Source organism: Gossypium hirsutum, chromosome A10 (assembly GCF_007990345.1).
Source record: "Gossypium hirsutum isolate 1008001.06 chromosome A10, Gossypium_hirsutum_v2.1, whole genome shotgun sequence".
Taxonomy (NCBI): domain Eukaryota; kingdom Viridiplantae; phylum Streptophyta; class Magnoliopsida; order Malvales; family Malvaceae; genus Gossypium; species Gossypium hirsutum.
Window position 1 is genome coordinate 4,626,524 of NC_053433.1, and position 18,708 is coordinate 4,645,231.

Sequence of the window (18,708 nt, forward strand, 5' to 3'; positions counted from 1 at the left end):
CACAGGGTAGCTAAAAACATGAAATAGGTTATTTCAGAACTAGAAATTGGAATGAGACAGATTTCCTTTTTAATTGCTTCTGTTTTTGTATTATTCAGTGGAAAGAGCTGCCCCTTATGTTTTTTTCCACTATAGAATATATCCACCACAAACTCTTTTTTTGTTGGATTTTTGAGATATCAATTGCATCCAAACATTCACTGCCCGGTAGCCATGTCCCATGTGCCATGAGCCATGACGAATGAAGAGATTTTTTATAAATAAGATTTTTGAGATAAAAACAGATTGGTCATTGAAATCATTTGTCATTCTAGCGAATCTGACAAAACAGTGATATTCCATGGAGATAGGATGATAACTTATGTTATCAAGATTCAGGGTGAGTATTAGATACAAATACATGTATGAGTACAAGGTGAAAATAACCAAACCAAACACTGTTAAAACAAAAGAGAAAACATTAGCCATCAAGCTCTTGCATGTTATAGTAGTTTTAAGTTTTTCTTGTCATTTTAAATCTGTATGTTATTGGTCATCGTCATGTTTTCCAGGAAGAAAACAGATTTTGCATTCCATTCTTTATTTGGGGAAATCAGGTGTATATATACATTCATATTTACCTACACTCTCAAAAGATGTAAAGAATTTGGAAGAAGTAGCAACTTATCTATCATCCTCTCTAATGAATTAGGCCAGGGTGATTGGATAATCACTTTTTTGAAATCCAAGACTTGGATGATTTCTTGCATTTCTTTAACAAGCCAGACCGTCCAGGCCTCAAGCTCAGGCTACCGGTGCCTCGCAGTGATTGTGAGACGGTTGAATAAGCTCATCAGGCTATGTATTCTATCAAAGATGAACATATTGATCTGTCAAGGATGGAGCAAAAGATAGCAACAGAAGTAATGAAATTTCATATACTAAAAAAAGGAAATGATTGAATGGCCAAGGCTAGCTTTGAAAATGTCACCTGAGCTTTTTCTGATTTGCTGCAATGAGAAAGTAGCAAGCACCCTTTCTTCAAGTACTCGATTGGGATTCGAGGATTCTAGTAACCGGGGCGTGAGTATTGAGCTTGCCATGGCCTGGAAATCTTTATCTCCAGCCAAATGCATAAAACAGCTCATCCAGGCAATGGTTACCAGGCTCGCTCGTGCTAAACTAGGAATGTCCTTTGCCATGGAATTTGAAAGGGCAGCCAAGAATCTCTTGTTACCACTATTTAGCAATGCAATTGCTGCTTTCTTTTGCCAATTTTCTATTTCTTCCTCCCCTTCATCCTAGAAAAAAATAAAAAGACCAACAGACATTAGAAAAGAATAGGTATCTGCAGCAGTTTTAGCAATAAGTGTAGCTTGAAATCTTGCAACTATAATTAACAACCATATATAGACAAATCATATTAGTAGCTTACCAAGAAATTATCACCTATTTCCTTCTTTTGAAATGAATCCTCCAAATTTTCATGAAAGCCTGCTTGTTTCAAAAGCCAACTTTCAGTTGTTGCCTCTCCCATGTAAGAAAACCGACCTCCCAACATCGTAAGAGCTTTGGCGGATTGTTGTTGAATCTTCTCATTACATTTTTCACAATCTAAAGTTTCTATAATTACCTCAACTGCTTCTTCTCTGTAGACACTGCATCTAAAAGGATCTCCCTGTAAAATGACTGCAATCCGTGATTTCTGAATCGAAATATTGCAGAATTGGTGGTATATAATGCTGTGAATGGCAATGAAATTAATTACCAGAAGATCAAGCTGTAACAAGAGGGCTGCAACCAGGGGGCGTTCTTCGGGTTGAGCTTTGTGCAAGCATGCTAATAAGATGTGCATGGCATTCAAGCCTCCCCATCCTCTCAGAAGTTCATTTAAGAATTTCATCATCTGTGTTCTTCTGTTAACATTCACTTGGTAATAATGATATGCATTTGAAGTTCGAGAACAAATCAGAAAATCACGGTAAATCGTAAATGGATTGGTACCTGTTTAGGCAGAGTAGCTCAGTTAGTAAAGCAATAACAGATCCATTAGAATCCTTACAGTTCCCAACCATAAGTTCAATCAGAGCTGCCTTGTTCAATTTATCAGCTACATAGTGTCGACAACTTCCATCAGCTCGAATGCAGCAGGATATGATCAAGGCAGCCTTATTCCGCTCGAGAACACCACCGAACTCCACATTTCTCATCAGAAGGTTCAATCCCCCAAGAGAAACCACTTGGCAAGCGTTCTCTAAGTTTCTATCTTCATTAAAACCAGTTAAAAGTTGGTCTAGGAAGTATAATGCTGCCACTTGAGGACTACATCTTATTGTATAAAGAGTCTGCAAATGCTCTCCAAATTCTAAAACTCTAAGGCTTAGGGGTATCCACTCAGTTGATATCATTTGATTTGCCTTTGGCCTCAACAAGTAAAGCAGCACTGCAGCTTTTAAAAATAGACTACTATTTTTCAACAGTTTCAAGAAGATCTCAAGCTGTGGATCTGAGTTGAGTATTATCTGCCTATTCACTTTACTCCTAGTTATAAATTCTGCTAAAATCAATATTGCTAATTCCATAACTGCATCGTCGTTGGAAGCAAACAAAACCTCAAGGACTCCTTCGATAATAGGCGCCTTTGTTAAAGCAGCTTCAATGGTAGAATCACCATGTGAGTCCAACCATGCCTTGGTCATTACCCGGATTGCGATTTCACAGTCACTTAGAACATCTGAGGAGCAAATAGTAGCTATGGCTTTACTTAAATCACTCAAAGGAAGATCAAGATGTTCCAACTTTCTCATTGAATTATTTCTGACATCAATTTTCCCGTTTACCAAGCATCCTTTTGGCCTACTTTGGCAGCTAAAAAACCGGAAATGGCCTGATTTTTGTGTCTCGGGCCATAATTCGGTTTTCGGAGTGTTATGAATATGGCTTGATGATGACCTCCTATGTGTCTTCTTCTTGTTCTGCCAAGTTTCAGAACCATGAATGATATACTCTGCAATATAACAGTATGATAAACTAATCGCAGCCTGATAGAATTACCTGATTGTAGTTTTCATATTTGAACTCATTTTCTTCTGCCTCGAGGCGACATATATCGATCGATGTCCTGATTCGGCGATCAAGCTCCATGGATTGCCATTCGGTTGTGGCACCAAACACAGTCTGATACCTTTAGAAACATTCAAGACAATCGAGAAAAACAAGTCAAAACTTCTTGAATGCTTAGCACAAAATGACTTAAAACTTATCTAAATTATTAACTTACAAGTTTCTATTAATAGAAGAAACTGAAGCATGAGACTCAGATGATCTCCTTCTTGATGATCCATAACTGGAACTTGATGGCAAAGGCACTGTAGGAACTGGTGGGACTTTAGCCCCAATTTTAAGCCACTCTTTATAGTACATAGCGAACATAGCTGTTCCCATATCCATTTGGTCATTATAGAGCTTACTTAAAGCTTTCATTTTGGTCTCTTTCAAAGCATTGCCCAAGTTGGAGAGATGTTCAAGTTCTTTGTGGTACCAAACCTTAAGATGAAGCAAATGCGGAAGGAAAAAATGGTCCCATAAATCAGGAAGCAAATGGGTTCTGGCCAGAAAAGCCGAATCACAAAAAACTTGAAGCAAATGCCTAGCTGATAACCTATGATTCTTCTCCAGCTTGTAAACTATAGATAAGTATAGCTGAGCACAAGCTGAAAGATGAGAATGGGGTACTCCACAAGTTGAACCATTCCTCGATTTTTCACAATTCAATGAAGCAACAATACTCAAAAGCCGAATCGAATTCCTTAACAATTTCATCCTCAATTCCTTTTTGTTCCCTCGATCTTCCACTAACTTGTCAATGCTCTCAATACCAAGTTCCATGTTCATAAAAATCCCACCATCCGAACCAGCTTTTCGCCGCGATAATAAGCAAGAGGTGCACTTATCTTTCACCATTGCACGGTAACTCTCATCTTTAAGGTACCTACCGGTGTATCCACCGAGTATAGATATCACAGCTTTAATGGCGGCTTCATCGATTACAGGCTCATCTGATTTTGGTTTAAATGATGAAAACACTGAGGACCCATTTCGGATAACAGTTTTTTCATCCTTGTGCTCGGTTATCTCCGAGCTTTTTCGGCCATGGCAGATGTAAATAGGTAATGCAGTGGAGTCATCTGGTTGGTTCTTCAATAACTTGTCTTTTTCGAACCCTTCTTCCTTGAGCAATTGATGTAAAGAAGAAGCCATTATTGGGGTTGAAGAAGGAAAGAGGAATGGGGAAGAGTCTATAAAGCTTCACTGACATTCTTCCGAGAAACCCACAAAAACTAGAAGATAACGAAACGACAGCTATGGAAGGAAAGAGAGTTCAAGAAATGGGGTTGTAGGCAAAACAAAAAGGAAACTAGGATAACAAGCCTTTGTGGGCGGTGGTTTTGTTTGTCCCTTTTCGGCCGTTAAGAAAAGTACTTTTTTTTTTTAATTATGGCTAGACCTCGACCAACCGGTTTAATCCAGTTAAAAGCAGTTAACTTCCCCGTAAAAGGGGGTTCATATTTGTGAACCGGGATTTTGAGGGATCGTCAAATTATGCTATTAGTCCTTGTACATTTCCCGATGTAGAGATGTAGTCCTCTTGCAACTTTAAATTTTAAAAATTAAATACCCTTATTTTTTTCAATTTAAAAATACTGCAATTAATTTAGCATGTTTTTTTACGTCAATCATATACCAACAACGTAATCAATGTATTAATAAATTTCAACCTAAAATACTAACAATATTGATAATTAAACTAATTTTTTAAAATAAAAAAATAAGAACACTTAATTTTACCTCTATAAATACATAAATTCACTAATATATTGCTAATTAAATTTAAGAATTATATGATCAAATATAGTATTTCTTTTTTTTTTCATCCTCAATTCTAATATTTCGGGCATTGGATAATTTTTTAGGTACGATGATACTTGTGATTTTAAAAAATTATGAAAATTATGCCAAATACATAATGATTTATTTGACCTTCCAATTAAACATTAATTAATTAATTTTTAAAAAATATAAAAAACCAAAAAATTATAAAAAAATTAATTTAATTAATTGCTAATGTGCAACAAAGTTAACAGGCGATAATTTTTCCATTCATTTTGAAATTATTTGACAAATAATATAAGTTTAATAATTAAAAGAGACAAAAAATTAAATAAAATGTTAAAATGATTTTTTTTAAAGTTGAAGTATCAAATAAGTCATTATACCTTAATACATTTACAAACTTAGGATGAGTTTGAATGGGCGGTGCATTTATCTACGGTTAGTATAAAAAACAACAGTGACGGTAATATTAGATACTATAACGTGAGATAAAAAATAAGTTAAACGTACTGCACCGCACCCCACCGCCCATCCAAACTCACCCTTAATTGAAAACCGTCTAAATGAGACATAGACCATTAAAATCAGACCAAACAAATGAGTTAAAAATATGACAAAGCACATGTAGTCTTTAAAGAAAATTTATTTTACTGTTTTAGTTCTATCTTCAAGTCATGCATTATTAAATTCAAACATTAAAAATAATATTGTTAAAACAAATCATCACGAATCCTAAAATATATTAAATTTCATAAACCGTAAAATAAGCATAGAGAATATCTGTAAATTTAAATTTAAAAATAGAAATTATGTTGTAACATATAAATGGTTAAATTTGGTGGGCATGTTGGTTTGATAGTGGGAAGGACCAATGGAGCACATTGAAAAGATTAACTTTTTTTTGTCCCTGATTGTGATTTATGAGGTAGGAAAACCAACTCATAGTGCAAACCTTATGTGGGGAAAACAGTAAGAAAAAAGTAAAACTAGGAACGTAAGATGGTGACCTATCAACTTTATGATTCACGAGACAATGGGTATTTTCAAGGATTATTTTGTCTCACTCATGTTTACGAAGCATCATATGCTGTCCTATGCCACTTTTTTAACTATATTGTAAATTATTTTATATTTTAAAAACAATAATTAATAACATAATTTGGACCGTCAAATGAAATAAGATAATTTCGAAGAATCTTCTTTAACGTTTTGTGGTCTTTCTTTCTCCCTCATTTTACTTCTTCTTTTCTCTTTTTGCAACTTTGGTTTTATCTAAATTTGGTATTATCTTCACTTAATTATAATCACAATATTTTTATTAAATGTGTTTAACAATTTCAACCTGTAAACTATTAAAATAGTTACCTTTATTTTTTTTGGGTTACATTTTAATCACTCATGTTTAAAATGTTACGTTTTAGTTATTGAGCGTTAATTATCATTAACGATAAGCTAACGTGACACGTTAAATCATCATTTCAAACGAAAATTTTGGGTTAAATTATACAATTAATCCCCATATTTTTTCATTTTGAGTAATTTATTTTTTTCTTTTACGTTAAAAGAGATAGAGAAGAGAGGAAAATAGAGGGAGAAGCAGAAGGAAAATTAAAAAAAAAAGGAAAAGTAAAAAGAACATAAAAGAAAAAAAGATAAATTGCTCAAAATAAAAAAAAATATGAGGACCAATTGTATAATTTAACCTAAAATTTTTGTTTGAAATGATGATGTAATGTGAGACGTCAACTTACTATTAACGGCAACTAATGGCTCAATGACTAAAATGCCACAACACGTTAATATAAGTGACTAAAACGTAATATTTTAAACATAAATTACTAAAATGTAATCTAAAAAAACAAAAAATGACTATTTTAATAATTTACCCGAATTTTAACAATAAGAAATATTACGAGTGTTATATCTACGTTGACAGTTTTGTGGTTTTTGGTGAAATTTTGCTCCATTTATGCATTGTTCTAAAAAAAATGTAACAAATTAAAATGAAGAAATCTAATAAAAAATAATTGTACGTAGTACAAACTTTTTGGAATTATTTTGCTACTTTGAGTACTATATATTAAACAAAATGCCAGCTAGAATTTAGTCCTTAGCTGCAAAATTACATATTTCATAGAGGCAGCATTGGCCTTATTATTCACAATAATTTTCATGTTTGTTCGTTTGCAAATGCAATTACAATCAAGGTAGCCTGTATTTTTGGTGGGGATATCGTTATTGCTATTTACTCGTATTAATGTGTTTTAGATTTATTAATATTTTTTTATATTTTTTACGTATATACTTATAATTTTATATACAAAATATATTTTAATTACATTTATATAACTATATTTATACGTAAATATAAATTTTAAATTTATTTATTAGAATTCAATAACTTAATTTCAGTTAAAACACGTAATAGGTTTATGTACTTTTTATAAATTTAGAATTTAATCTTTGTATTTTTATTTTTTAAAAATTCATCCTTTTTATTTTTCAGATTTCTAAATTTAAATTCAACTATTAATACTGGTAAGATTATTTTGTTAAATTATAATTTATTATAATATCAATTTATTTTGGCTATTTAAAATTTTTAAAATTTTAAATTAGTAAAGATAAAATTACACTTTAACCCCCTAAAATGATAAAATTTTAATTTAATCTTTTAAAAATTATATTTTTACTATAATAAAAATTACAATTTAATTTTTACACCTAAATAACTTTTCTGACTTCCCCTCATTTTATCATCTGTTTTCTTCTGAATTTGGGGTAGCTATGATTGCTAAATGCTAACCCACTAATGTCCAGTTTTTCTTTCTTATTCATTTTTAAGGAAAATGTAAAACAAGATTGAGACAGAAGAATCTAACACATTAAAAGGGTTTATTTCAATTAAGGTTTTCTTTTTCCTTTCCATTTTTTGGTAAATCATGAAATCATATGATTGCAACCTCACATTTCCAAAGAGGGAAAAAAAGAGCTAAAATAAGTAATTTCATCTCCATTTTGATCAATACATGGAATCTGTCCATGGCTTCCATAGATAGATAGATAATAATTAATTTCCTCTAATGAATTATATTTTTTTAAAGAATAATAATAATTTCACATGTTATATTTTTTGGGTATGTTTGGACAGTACAAAGTGATTGAATGTAAATTTAATTATTAGAATAGTAATTACATTCTTTTGTAATTACTTATGTCGTGTTTGGTAGTATACATTATAATTATAAAGTTATATAATTTATAATTTAATAAAAAATATTAGTATGATAAAAATAATTTCTAAACAAATAAAAAAATTTAAAATCAAATCATCATATGTATCGTGTTAGACTAAACATCATATGCAATTTTTATCTAATTCTTCTAATGCATATTTGTTGGGTTATTTCCTTTTTAATATTTAACATATTCATTATCATTATCTGTTGGGATTTGACCAAATTTATCGTCATCTAAATTTAAATTTACATAATTAAAATTATCAATATCTCTTTCTTTCATTTGCTCTTCGAAATAAAGATCATCTCAATTTCACCTATCATGGAAGTTATGAAATATGCAACATGCTAGCATGATCCAATCTCTTTTTTTTTTATGCTATACTGAGATAATATTGTTAATATAGCAAATATTTTTTAAAACAACAAATGTTTCCTCAACCACATTTCGAAGCCTTGAATGTATTAAATTAAAGAGTTCACAAGTTGTCTATTGTGCTAGTGTCTAGCACTATTTCCTCAAATGGTATCATGCCCCAAAATATGGTGTAAGAAACCATTTTTATTTGCATAATTAGCATAAACATTATTATATTTGGGTCCATAGCCTAAATAGTTTATAGTTTTAATTATAAAAACTTAATTTGAAGAAAGACTTATGCTAAGATATAGCACCTTTTTTAATACGTAAATTAAGGGCGGGTTTGGATGGACAATTTTTGTCTCATGTTATATTATCTAATCTCACCACCATCGTTGTTTTTACATTAACCACAGGTAACAGACCACCTATCCAAACCCACCCTAAGTAAAAAATAATATAAAATTTATTATATATAACTTTTATAAAAAAAATAAAGGGTTTTATAAATTATCCAAAACTTATATAACAGTTGTTATAAATAATATTTTTCCATAACTTTAGAAAGTTTTTTTTCTAAACAATTTATGGTTAAAAAAGACAAACTATAACAATTTTTTATAAATAAGTATAATTTTTTTCATAACTTTAGAAATTTTTTAAGATTTAAATAAAATTTTTTGTTATAATTTTATAAGATACACAAATTATTTTTATAATATAATTTTTAGGGTTTATAATATAATAAATTTTTTTACCATAATCATCTCAAATACTTATATATGTTCATACTTATAAAATTAGATTTGAGTGTAACTACTTGTATTTAATAAATTAAAAGGTTTTGTCATTGAGTCTTAACTCGATTAGCATGGACATTATTACAAATGCAGGACAACATGAGTTCAAGTGCATTGAAGTACATTTCCTCCTATTTATGAATTGGGGTGAGGTTATGGGTAATTATAGGCATTACATAAAAAAAACAGATGTGATCAGAACTTTTTTAAATATACTCTTATAGGACATTTGTCAACCCTAATCTTATTTGTAAAGTTTAAAAACTTCACTGATAGTGTATCAAATATTTTCTCTTAAACATGAGAGAACTGTCAATGGAGTTTTTAAACTCCACAAGGAATGTTAAAGGATTAACAAGTCCTCTATAAGAGACACATAACAAATTTTTAAGACTTATTGTGGAATAAAAAAAAGTGTATTGCAAGTATACTAAATATTAATACTTTTAAAATCCAAAATTTTGAACCCAAATATTAAAAAGGAAAACTTCAACTCTATTCCTAATGAAGTATCAGTATTGTTGGCAAATGTTGACACCCGGAATCTTTAAGTATCTAAATTCAAGTCTTGCAATCATCCTTTATTGGTTTTGTCGAATTATATTTCAATTATTCATTCAATTATGTTTTGTATTAGTTTAATTCTACCTTATAATGGTCTATTAAAGGATTTCTGGTTCCACCATACACAATTTTATATGTAAATTTTATTTATACTTTACATCGATTTAATCCTAACTTAAATATATATTGATAATTATATTATATTTGTAGTTATGAACTCTAAAATTCATCACTCCATTTTTCTTTCCATTTTATTTGGAATATGCTAGGCCCATGTCTGTATACATATATATAGTAGACCAGGAAGCCCTTTGAATATTGGACCATACATTACAAAAGTCCATACTTCAGGCCTTAATATTATTGCCAAGAGAAAGAAAAACCAAATTTTAACTATATTTTGTGAAAACTACAGCTCCTTTATTCAATTAAAGAAGTTGTCTAGGGTGAGTCCCATTATTGGGATCAAGCTGAAGGGATTCATTGGTATTATAATAAGTACTTTCCAATATATCTTTTGTATCTTTTGTAGATTGTATGAACTAATTAAATATGACGGACATAAGGTCAATTTTTTTTAATAAAATATTTATAGAATTGTGTTGTCAAGTCATGGATGACAAATTGTTCCCACGGTTATGCCTAAAGTAATAAATGAAATAATTTTAAAATATATTTTTTATAAAATGTAATTGATTAAAATATTTAAAATAATTAAAGTTAAAAATTTTTTAAAAAAATGACTAAAGAATTTCAAATGTCACATTTTAGTTAAACAAAGGAAATAAATATTTTCAAAAAATTTAGTGTATAATCGATTAAATACATTGCGTTAGTCAATTAATTAATAAAACTTGTGTTTATAAAGTTTTATAAAAGCTGTATAATATATATATTTTTATAAAACTTGCATAAATTATTTTTTATTTGGATTAAATTTAAATTAAATAATTAAAATAGTAAAATAGTAAAAAAAATATTTTATACTCTACCGAGTAAGATTAGAGAGTTGACAAATGTTTTATAAAAATATAATAAAATATTAAAAAAACAATAAATGTCAATTTAAAATTGCATGTGGAATAAAAGTACATTCACGACAGACCAAATATTTATCTTATATATAAATTGTGAAAATGAATAAAGGATCAGATTCAAACCAATTCGAACCACAATTTTCTTTTAACCTTTGAAAATAAAAAAAAGTCAAAAGAAAAATCAACTAAAATAATTAACTCAAACAATATCAATGTATAAAAAAGAAAGAAAGTGACTAAAATAAATCTAAGAACTTCAAAATTTTAATAAAAAAGTAATGTAGATTTTAATTTTAGGGGTGTGAAAGGAATATATTTGAGTGTAATGACTCATTTTCTTTTTCCAATCACAATTTGGGGCTTGTAGCCAGTATTTTTATTTGATTATTTTAATTTTTAAATTTATCAAACAATAATTATCTTTTAAGGTGTTTTTTAAATTTATTAAATTTTGTTATTTTTAAATTAGAATATGATAAATCTATTATCGTATGTATAGTATCATGTTTGTTTATTATTTTCATATATTATTTAAAAAATAATTTAATTGTTGTTATTCACGTCAATATTGAAATTTAAAAATTTAAAAAATATATAGAAATTATGAATTATTCAATTAGAGAATATGGACTAAACTACAACGTTACATATAGATAAAGAGTAGTAGCCAAATAACCAAATAGATTTTTTTTTTTTTTTTGCCAGTAAAACATATTCATAAAGTGATTGGAAGAACACAAAATATCACCGTATCAGTAGAGTAGAACACCACAAAAACAATAGAGAAAGAAAAGCCTAACAAAGATAAATGAGCAGACATAAAATTACCCAAAACTATGCAACAGGCAGAGTTTGTAAGCCATTCTTGTTCAAGATAAACACCAAATGAAGATGGTGAATGATTTATCGAACTAAATAGATTTAATTAGTACTGTTTAGATCAATACTAAAATTTTATATTTCGAAAAAACATAAAAATTAAAATTAACATAGAATAAAGTGACTAAAAACAAAATTTTACCCAACATTTTTATCTTGTTAAGTTTTTGTTCTTTGAACAATTTTATTATAGGTTCTGATCATATTTATTTTTTTCGTCACAATACTTAAAACTACTTATGGTCCGTCCTCAACTCATAAATACGTTTCAGTGCATTCGAACTCACATTTTCATGTATTAATAACAATATTCATATTAATTAAATTATGACTCAATCGACTCATATCATGTCATGTTTTGATTTGATTTATTTTCCGTTAATTTTTATAAATTTACAAATGAAAAGATAAAGGTGGAACCAATTCCACCTCATCCAATCCTTACATGTCATATCTCAAATGTGAATGCAAATTCAATAAATTGATTGGATTAACCGAGAGAGAGAATAAAAGAAGGTTTTAATTTGTCAATGCTACAGCGAAAGGAAGGGTCTTGGAAACTAAAGTAAATATTTTGATTCTTTCTCTCTCTGCCGACTGACCAATTGCATGCACATTATTCACGTTTATTAATAACTTATTAAAATATGTTGGTACATTTTTGCAAATAATTTATATTCCCTTTAGAAGAACAAAGGGTTATGCCATTTTTGTCTATATATACACCTAATCTATTTTATTAGTAGTACAAATTTTTAAAATGTGACGATATTTTTTTTAATTAAATTATTTTAAAATAAAATAATAATTCTATAACTCAACTTAAATACCCATCAAATTTATTTAATGAAAAATACGACCTAAAGTTGATCGTTAAATTATCCATGCAATGAATAAATTAGTTTTAATTATTTAAGTTATGTTTGCATAAAAAATTATTTAATTGGTAATTAATAAATTAAAATAAAGACTAAAACCATATTTTCTTATATTTTGAATTATTGTAAAAAAATTAATATAACAAAAAGTATTATGATATTATATATTACATGATAATTCAAATCTAAATATTGTAAAATATTTAAAATATTAACTAATATTAAAAATTAAAACGTTAAATGAAAAAAATATACTTATTTTAGAAAACTTTAATAATTTGTATATAATATAAAACCAGCTTTATTTGGGAGTCATAGGAGTAATTTGGTTATTTTAAAATGTTAATAGGAGAAATTTAGGTGTTTTGAAAAAAAAATTAATTAAAAAATTAATTCAATAAATGCTTTTATTGAGATTAACTATAGGTAATTTAATTTTAAATAATTATTAGTTGTTTTTCAATTAGATTTTCAATTCAATAAACACTTTTATTGAGATTAAATATAGGCAGTTTGGGTAAAATAAAAATATAATTAATTATGTTTTCTTAATTTTATTATTTATTTATTATTTTTAATCTATTTTCTATCTATGTAAGGTATAAAATTGGTTCCTAAAAGTTAAAAAAAAAAAGTACTTAAGCCCCTGCTTTTTCTTTTGTACTCAATTTGGTATTTAAATTTTTAAAATACATAAAAAAAAAGGTCCTCAAACTTTTCAAAAAAAAAAGCAATTAAGCTCTTGTATTTTTTTTTCACTCAATTAGGTACTTGAACCACCTTTAAATTTTTCTAATTAAAGCCACCACATGTCACAACTGTAACAACCCGTTTTTAGGGTTAATCAGAACAGTTGTTTCAGGGCCACTAAATCCGATGAGTAGGTTTGTAAATATTATATTTAATATTTATGAGTTAATTGTGAGTTTAAAAAAGGTTTTTGATATTGTGATTTTTGTTTTATAAGTGATTTATTAAGCTCAAGTGGTATGACCCTAAGGTCAAGTGGGTTTAGAAAATGAGGTATCGAGACCTCATTTCTATAAACTGAGTCGTAAATATTTTTATAAATATTTACGGAGTGGCAATAAGATGATATTAAATTTTCGTTGAAAAATTTTATTGTTTTGATAGTTAATTAAGCAAAAAGGACTAAATCGCGCAAAGCATAAAAGTTGTGTTCTATAAGTTAAAGATATTAAATAGCTATGGAATTAAATAGTGGGAGTCCTTAAGTGGTAATTATTCCATAATTGTTGGTAGTGGAATTCCATGGCTTGGTATAATGGAAATTATTAATGTATATTAAGGTTAAATATGGTATTTGGTAATTATAATAAAATAAAATAAAACAAAAGCCAAATTACATGCTATCATCTTCATCAATAGCCGAATGTGAGAAAGAAAATAATGTTCTCAAAGCTTTGAAGGTTCGGCCATGGTTGTTCATGCATGTTTATCCTTTAGTTCGAGTTGGAAGAGCCGGAGATATCATCACACTATCGAGTCATTATGTGAGTTGAGAAGATGGTATATCATCATGATTTAAGGCATGTATAGGATAGACTATAGGTAGAATGATATTTTGTCTTTGTATACATTATAGCCATGCGAAGATGGCTCGCTTATTTTGTTTAGAGAAGCCTTATAATTGAACTAATGTGTTGAAATGTTTTAGTTATAACTTGATAGTAGTTAATTTGTTATTAGATATTCGGTTATGTTTTGATAGTTAGTCATTTTGGAAATTTATAAGAGCTCTTATGAAAAATCAATGAGACAGGTTGCATTGTTGGTAATTTATGTCTGGTAAATATCTTTGACCTTATAGAAGTTTTGTTCAGTCAAGTAATACCTCATAACCTTATTTCGGCAACGGATACGGGTTAGGAGTGCTACATTTAGTGGTATCAGAGCTATGGTTTAGTCGATTCTCAGACTAACCTAGCGTATGTGAGTCTAGCTATACATGCCATATTACTACTCGTGATAGTGTGACATCTCCCGGCTCTAACGAAATTGTTTTGTAAGACAGATATGCTTTCCAACCAAGCTAATTCTGATAGTACAGAATGTTATACTCAGACGTTTGAGTGAAAATGTGTTGGTGATGAGTTGAAACTCATAAAAGGTATGAATCAGAATGCATGATATTCTGCTATTGATAAATGTTATAATTATATGAGTATATGAGTTGTGATGTTGGGTAAATGATGGTTGTGTGAATATTTTGACTTAGAATTTATGATTTGATTTAGCGTATGAGCTATGTGTTAAGTACCAAGTGATCATAAGTAAATGATTGCTAGATGTTTGAGAATCCGGAATTAGTAATGAACTATTCGTTCATAATAGTATGTGTGATGTGCATGCTTACGTAAGTGTTAAAATTGTTGGCTTTACAACCCTCACCCCCTCATCGGTAAAGCATTGTAATGAGATCCGTGCTATATGGATTAAATACGCTTACGAGTGTGAAAATTACAGAGTTTCGTGGTTGAAAGATTAGTATTGTGATCATATAAGAGAATGAGTCTGCAAGTGAAGACAGTAATAGAAAAGATATTGGATCATGTTGAAGACCATTCGTTATATGCCAATTCACTGTTAAAGAAGAAGTTGAATTCGATGAGATGAAAGTATTCAGGTATGATGTCTAAAGAACGTATTAACTGGAAGTTTTTCTAAATTGATTTCTGTTAGTAATGGGATATTGTGAAATCAGTGATGATAGAATTAGACAGTAGGATAATGTTTGAATTGAAATGATAGCTGAGTGCAGTGGTTATAGTCGGGTAGTTACTACGTTTTCTTCTGGGCAAATGATTATAGTCTTCGGGGTTCTGAACGAGAATCTTTATGTGTTTTACGATCGACAATCATGTGATTAATCTTATCAAATGATGAGTAGTTATTGGCTGAGCTAGAGACTAAATTGATGTTTAATCAGCAAATTTGTGAGGCTAAGAGGTCTGTCAGTGAATTACAAGTTAAAAAGGGTACAACGTAAATTGATTTCTGATTTAGAATTTCAGATTGGAACCGACAATCATTCGTTGTGTCGAGATAGAGTTCGTGTATTGAGAAATCCAGAGATTTTACAACAATTGTGACATCTAGCACAGTGGTGATTATCTTTCCGTACGGGGAGTACTAAAAGAGTACCAGTTTTTATTGTTCAAATGGAGACACGAGGATTATATCGTGTTACTAAAATAAACTACTGTGAGCTTTGGGTATGGAATTACTGAACTTTGTTGTATTGAATTGAATTTTGATAAAAAGAATTTCGGGGTTGATGTGATTGGAAAGAGTGAGGGGAAATAAAAGTAATTCGTGACCGTCTAAAAGCAGTTTCAGATTGGCAGAAAATATATGTGGGCTTGATGTGCAAAAGCATTGAATTTTCGATTAGAAAATTGAGTATTTGTGAAAGTATTATAGTGGGAGTAGAATTTTTCGATGTAGCTATAAAGAGAAGTTGAGTTCGCAATTCACCGGATTGAATGAGATTATTAGTAGAACTTGGGAAGACCCGTAATGTGTTTCTTATATATATGATGTGACAATACAAATAAGATCCTTTATCTATAGTATCTCTTACAGAAGTAGAAATTCAACTTGTTATGATGTATAGCAAAGAGCAGATCATAATCTTAGCTCATGAGATTGAAAAGTTGAGAAATCTGAGGCTAGGTGAGAAATTGATGAGCCTTGTGAAAGTAAATCTAATTTATTTCCTGGTAAGATTTTCGAGGACGAAAATCCCTAAGGGGGAGAGTTGTAACAACCCGTTTTTAGGGTTAATCAGAACAGTGGTTTCAGGGCCACTAAATCCGATGAGTAGGTTTGTAAATACTATATTTAATATTTATGAGTTAATTGTGAGTTTAAAAAGGTTTTTGATATTGTGATTTTTTTTTATAAGTGATTTATTAAGCTCAAGTGGTATGACCCTGAGGTCAAGTGGGTTTAGAAAATGAGGTATCGAGACCTCATTTCTATAAACTGAGTCGTAAATATTTTTATAAATATTTACGGAGTGGCAATAAGATGATATTAAAGTTTCGTTGAAAAATTTTATTGTTTGATAGTTAATTAAGCAAAAAGGACTAAATCGCACAAAGCGTAAAAGTTGTGTTCTATAAGTTAAAGATATTAAATAGCTATGGAATTAAATAGTGAGAGTCCTTAAGTGGTAATTATTCCATAATTGTTGGTAGTAGAATTCCATGGCTTGGTATAATGGAAATTATTAATGTATATTAAGGTTAAATATGGTATTTGGTAATTATAATAAAATAAAATAAAACAAAAGCCAAATTACATGCTATCATCTTCATCAATAGCTGAATGTGAGAAAGAAAATAATGTTCTCAAAGCTTTGAAGGTTCGGCCATGGTTGTTCATGCATGTTTATCCTTTAGTTCGAGTTGGAAGAGCCGGAGATATCATCACACTATCGAGTCATTATGTGAGTTGAGAAGATGGTATATCATCATGATTTAAGGCATGTATAGGATAGACTATAGGTAGAATGATATTTTGTCTTTGTATACATTATAGCCATGCGAAGATGGCTCGCTTATTTTGTTTAGAGAAGCCTTATAATTGAACTAATGTGTTGAAATGTTTTAGTTATAACTTGATAGTAGTTAATTTGTTATTAGATATTCGGTTATGTTTTGATAGTTAGTCATTTTGGAAATTTATAAGAGCTCTTATGAAAAATCAATGAGACAGGTTGCATTGTTGATAATTTATGTCTGGTAAATATCTTTGACCTTATAGAAGTTTTGTTCAGTCAAGTAATACCTCATAACCTTATTCCGGCAACGGATACGGGTTAGGAGTGTTACAACAACCATAACATGACATGTGGCAAAAAATAATAAAAATAAAAATCAATAAAAGTTATAAAAATGATTAAATTTTAATAAAAAAATATTTGAACTAATATGATAATAATGCGTTTCAATGCACTCGAACTCACGTTTTTTTACATTGATAACAATGTCCATACTAATTGAACTAATACTCAATAGCCATATTTTACAAGTTTTTATTTATTGATAGTTACATCTAAGAAATCTTCATGCCTATTGAGTTCATATTACAATTCATTTTGTTGGAAGTTTCCACTTGCACAGTGCATAATATGGTGATTGATGGATCCATTTTACTTCCTCCCTTACATTCAAGAATTTTTTGGTTTTTAATATTTGTAAAGATGCAACCTCCTTGGATTGTATGTAAGCATAGATGTAAAAATTATGGTATACCTCTATCTTTCGTTTAAAGTATTTTTAAATTTGTATTATTATTTTTAATATCGCATAATTAAATAAGTTATCTACATTTAAATAATTTGTTATGCAATTTTTTTATCCCATTGTTTCTCTTCAAAATTTATAAATCATTAGAAAACAACACCAACTATTTCATGTGGTATGGCTTTTCTAAAGTTGATTCATTCCTCTTGCGTCGTAAATATATACGTGCGTATTCCCGTATGTATTTTAATTAGACTTGTCCATAGATTAAATTATTTGTCTAGATTTGAAGGTTTGTTTGAAATTTGAGAGAGTTTGGAAAAACATATGAGGCCCGAAAATGGGTTTGGGAGAGTTTGGACATTCAATGCTCGAACTCGACATGTTTTAATTTTATAATACTTTATATTATGTAATTTAAAATGCATTCAAAAAATAAACTTATACTAAATATATAATACTACTCTAATGTGAACATTAAAATAATGTTAATATGACTGTATAAAAAATTTCAATAAACAAAGAATGTATAAAATTATTAAATATTAAAATAATATAATATAAATATTTTTTTAAAAAAATCTTAAAAATAATATGGGCCAGCCTAAAATGAGCTTAGATTAGTCTTTTACAAATATGGGCGGGCCAGCTTGGATAAACATAAAACATGTTAATGTCATACTTAAACACAGTCCAACCCTACTCATGATCACTTCTAATTCTAATCTACCTAAACAAAAAATTATTTATGGATTCTCTCCTTTCAAAACTTTTTCTAGAACAAATCCAAAGTTTTAATTGGCTT

General features: G+C 29.1%; 1 protein-coding gene across 4 annotated transcripts; it reads right to left on the bottom strand.

Annotated features, from left to right (window-relative positions):
- Positions 1 to 543: 543 nt before the first annotated feature.
- On the bottom strand, positions 544 to 4,402 carry LOC107897477 (putative E3 ubiquitin-protein ligase LIN). Of its 4 annotated transcripts, none has more exons than XM_016822948.2 (7): positions 3,260 to 4,398; positions 3,034 to 3,163; positions 1,984 to 2,954; positions 1,748 to 1,895; positions 1,415 to 1,657; positions 971 to 1,280; positions 544 to 846 (listed from the first exon to the last, which is right to left on the bottom strand). In XM_016822948.2, exons 1-7 carry the CDS (start codon positions 4,237 to 4,239, stop codon positions 833 to 835), a joined length of 2,796 nt encoding a protein of 931 aa, XP_016678437.2. In that variant the 5' UTR covers positions 4,240 to 4,398; the 3' UTR covers positions 544 to 832. The 4 variants fall into 4 exon arrangements, with proteins under 4 accessions (XP_016678437.2, XP_016678436.2, XP_040935574.1 ...); XM_016822947.2 differs by having other exon boundaries at positions 544 to 869; XM_041079640.1 differs by lacking the exon at positions 544 to 846 and having other exon boundaries at positions 1,251 to 1,280; positions 1,415 to 1,473; positions 1,613 to 1,668; positions 3,260 to 4,402.
- Between the last annotated feature and the right edge of the window lie 14,306 nt (positions 4,403 to 18,708).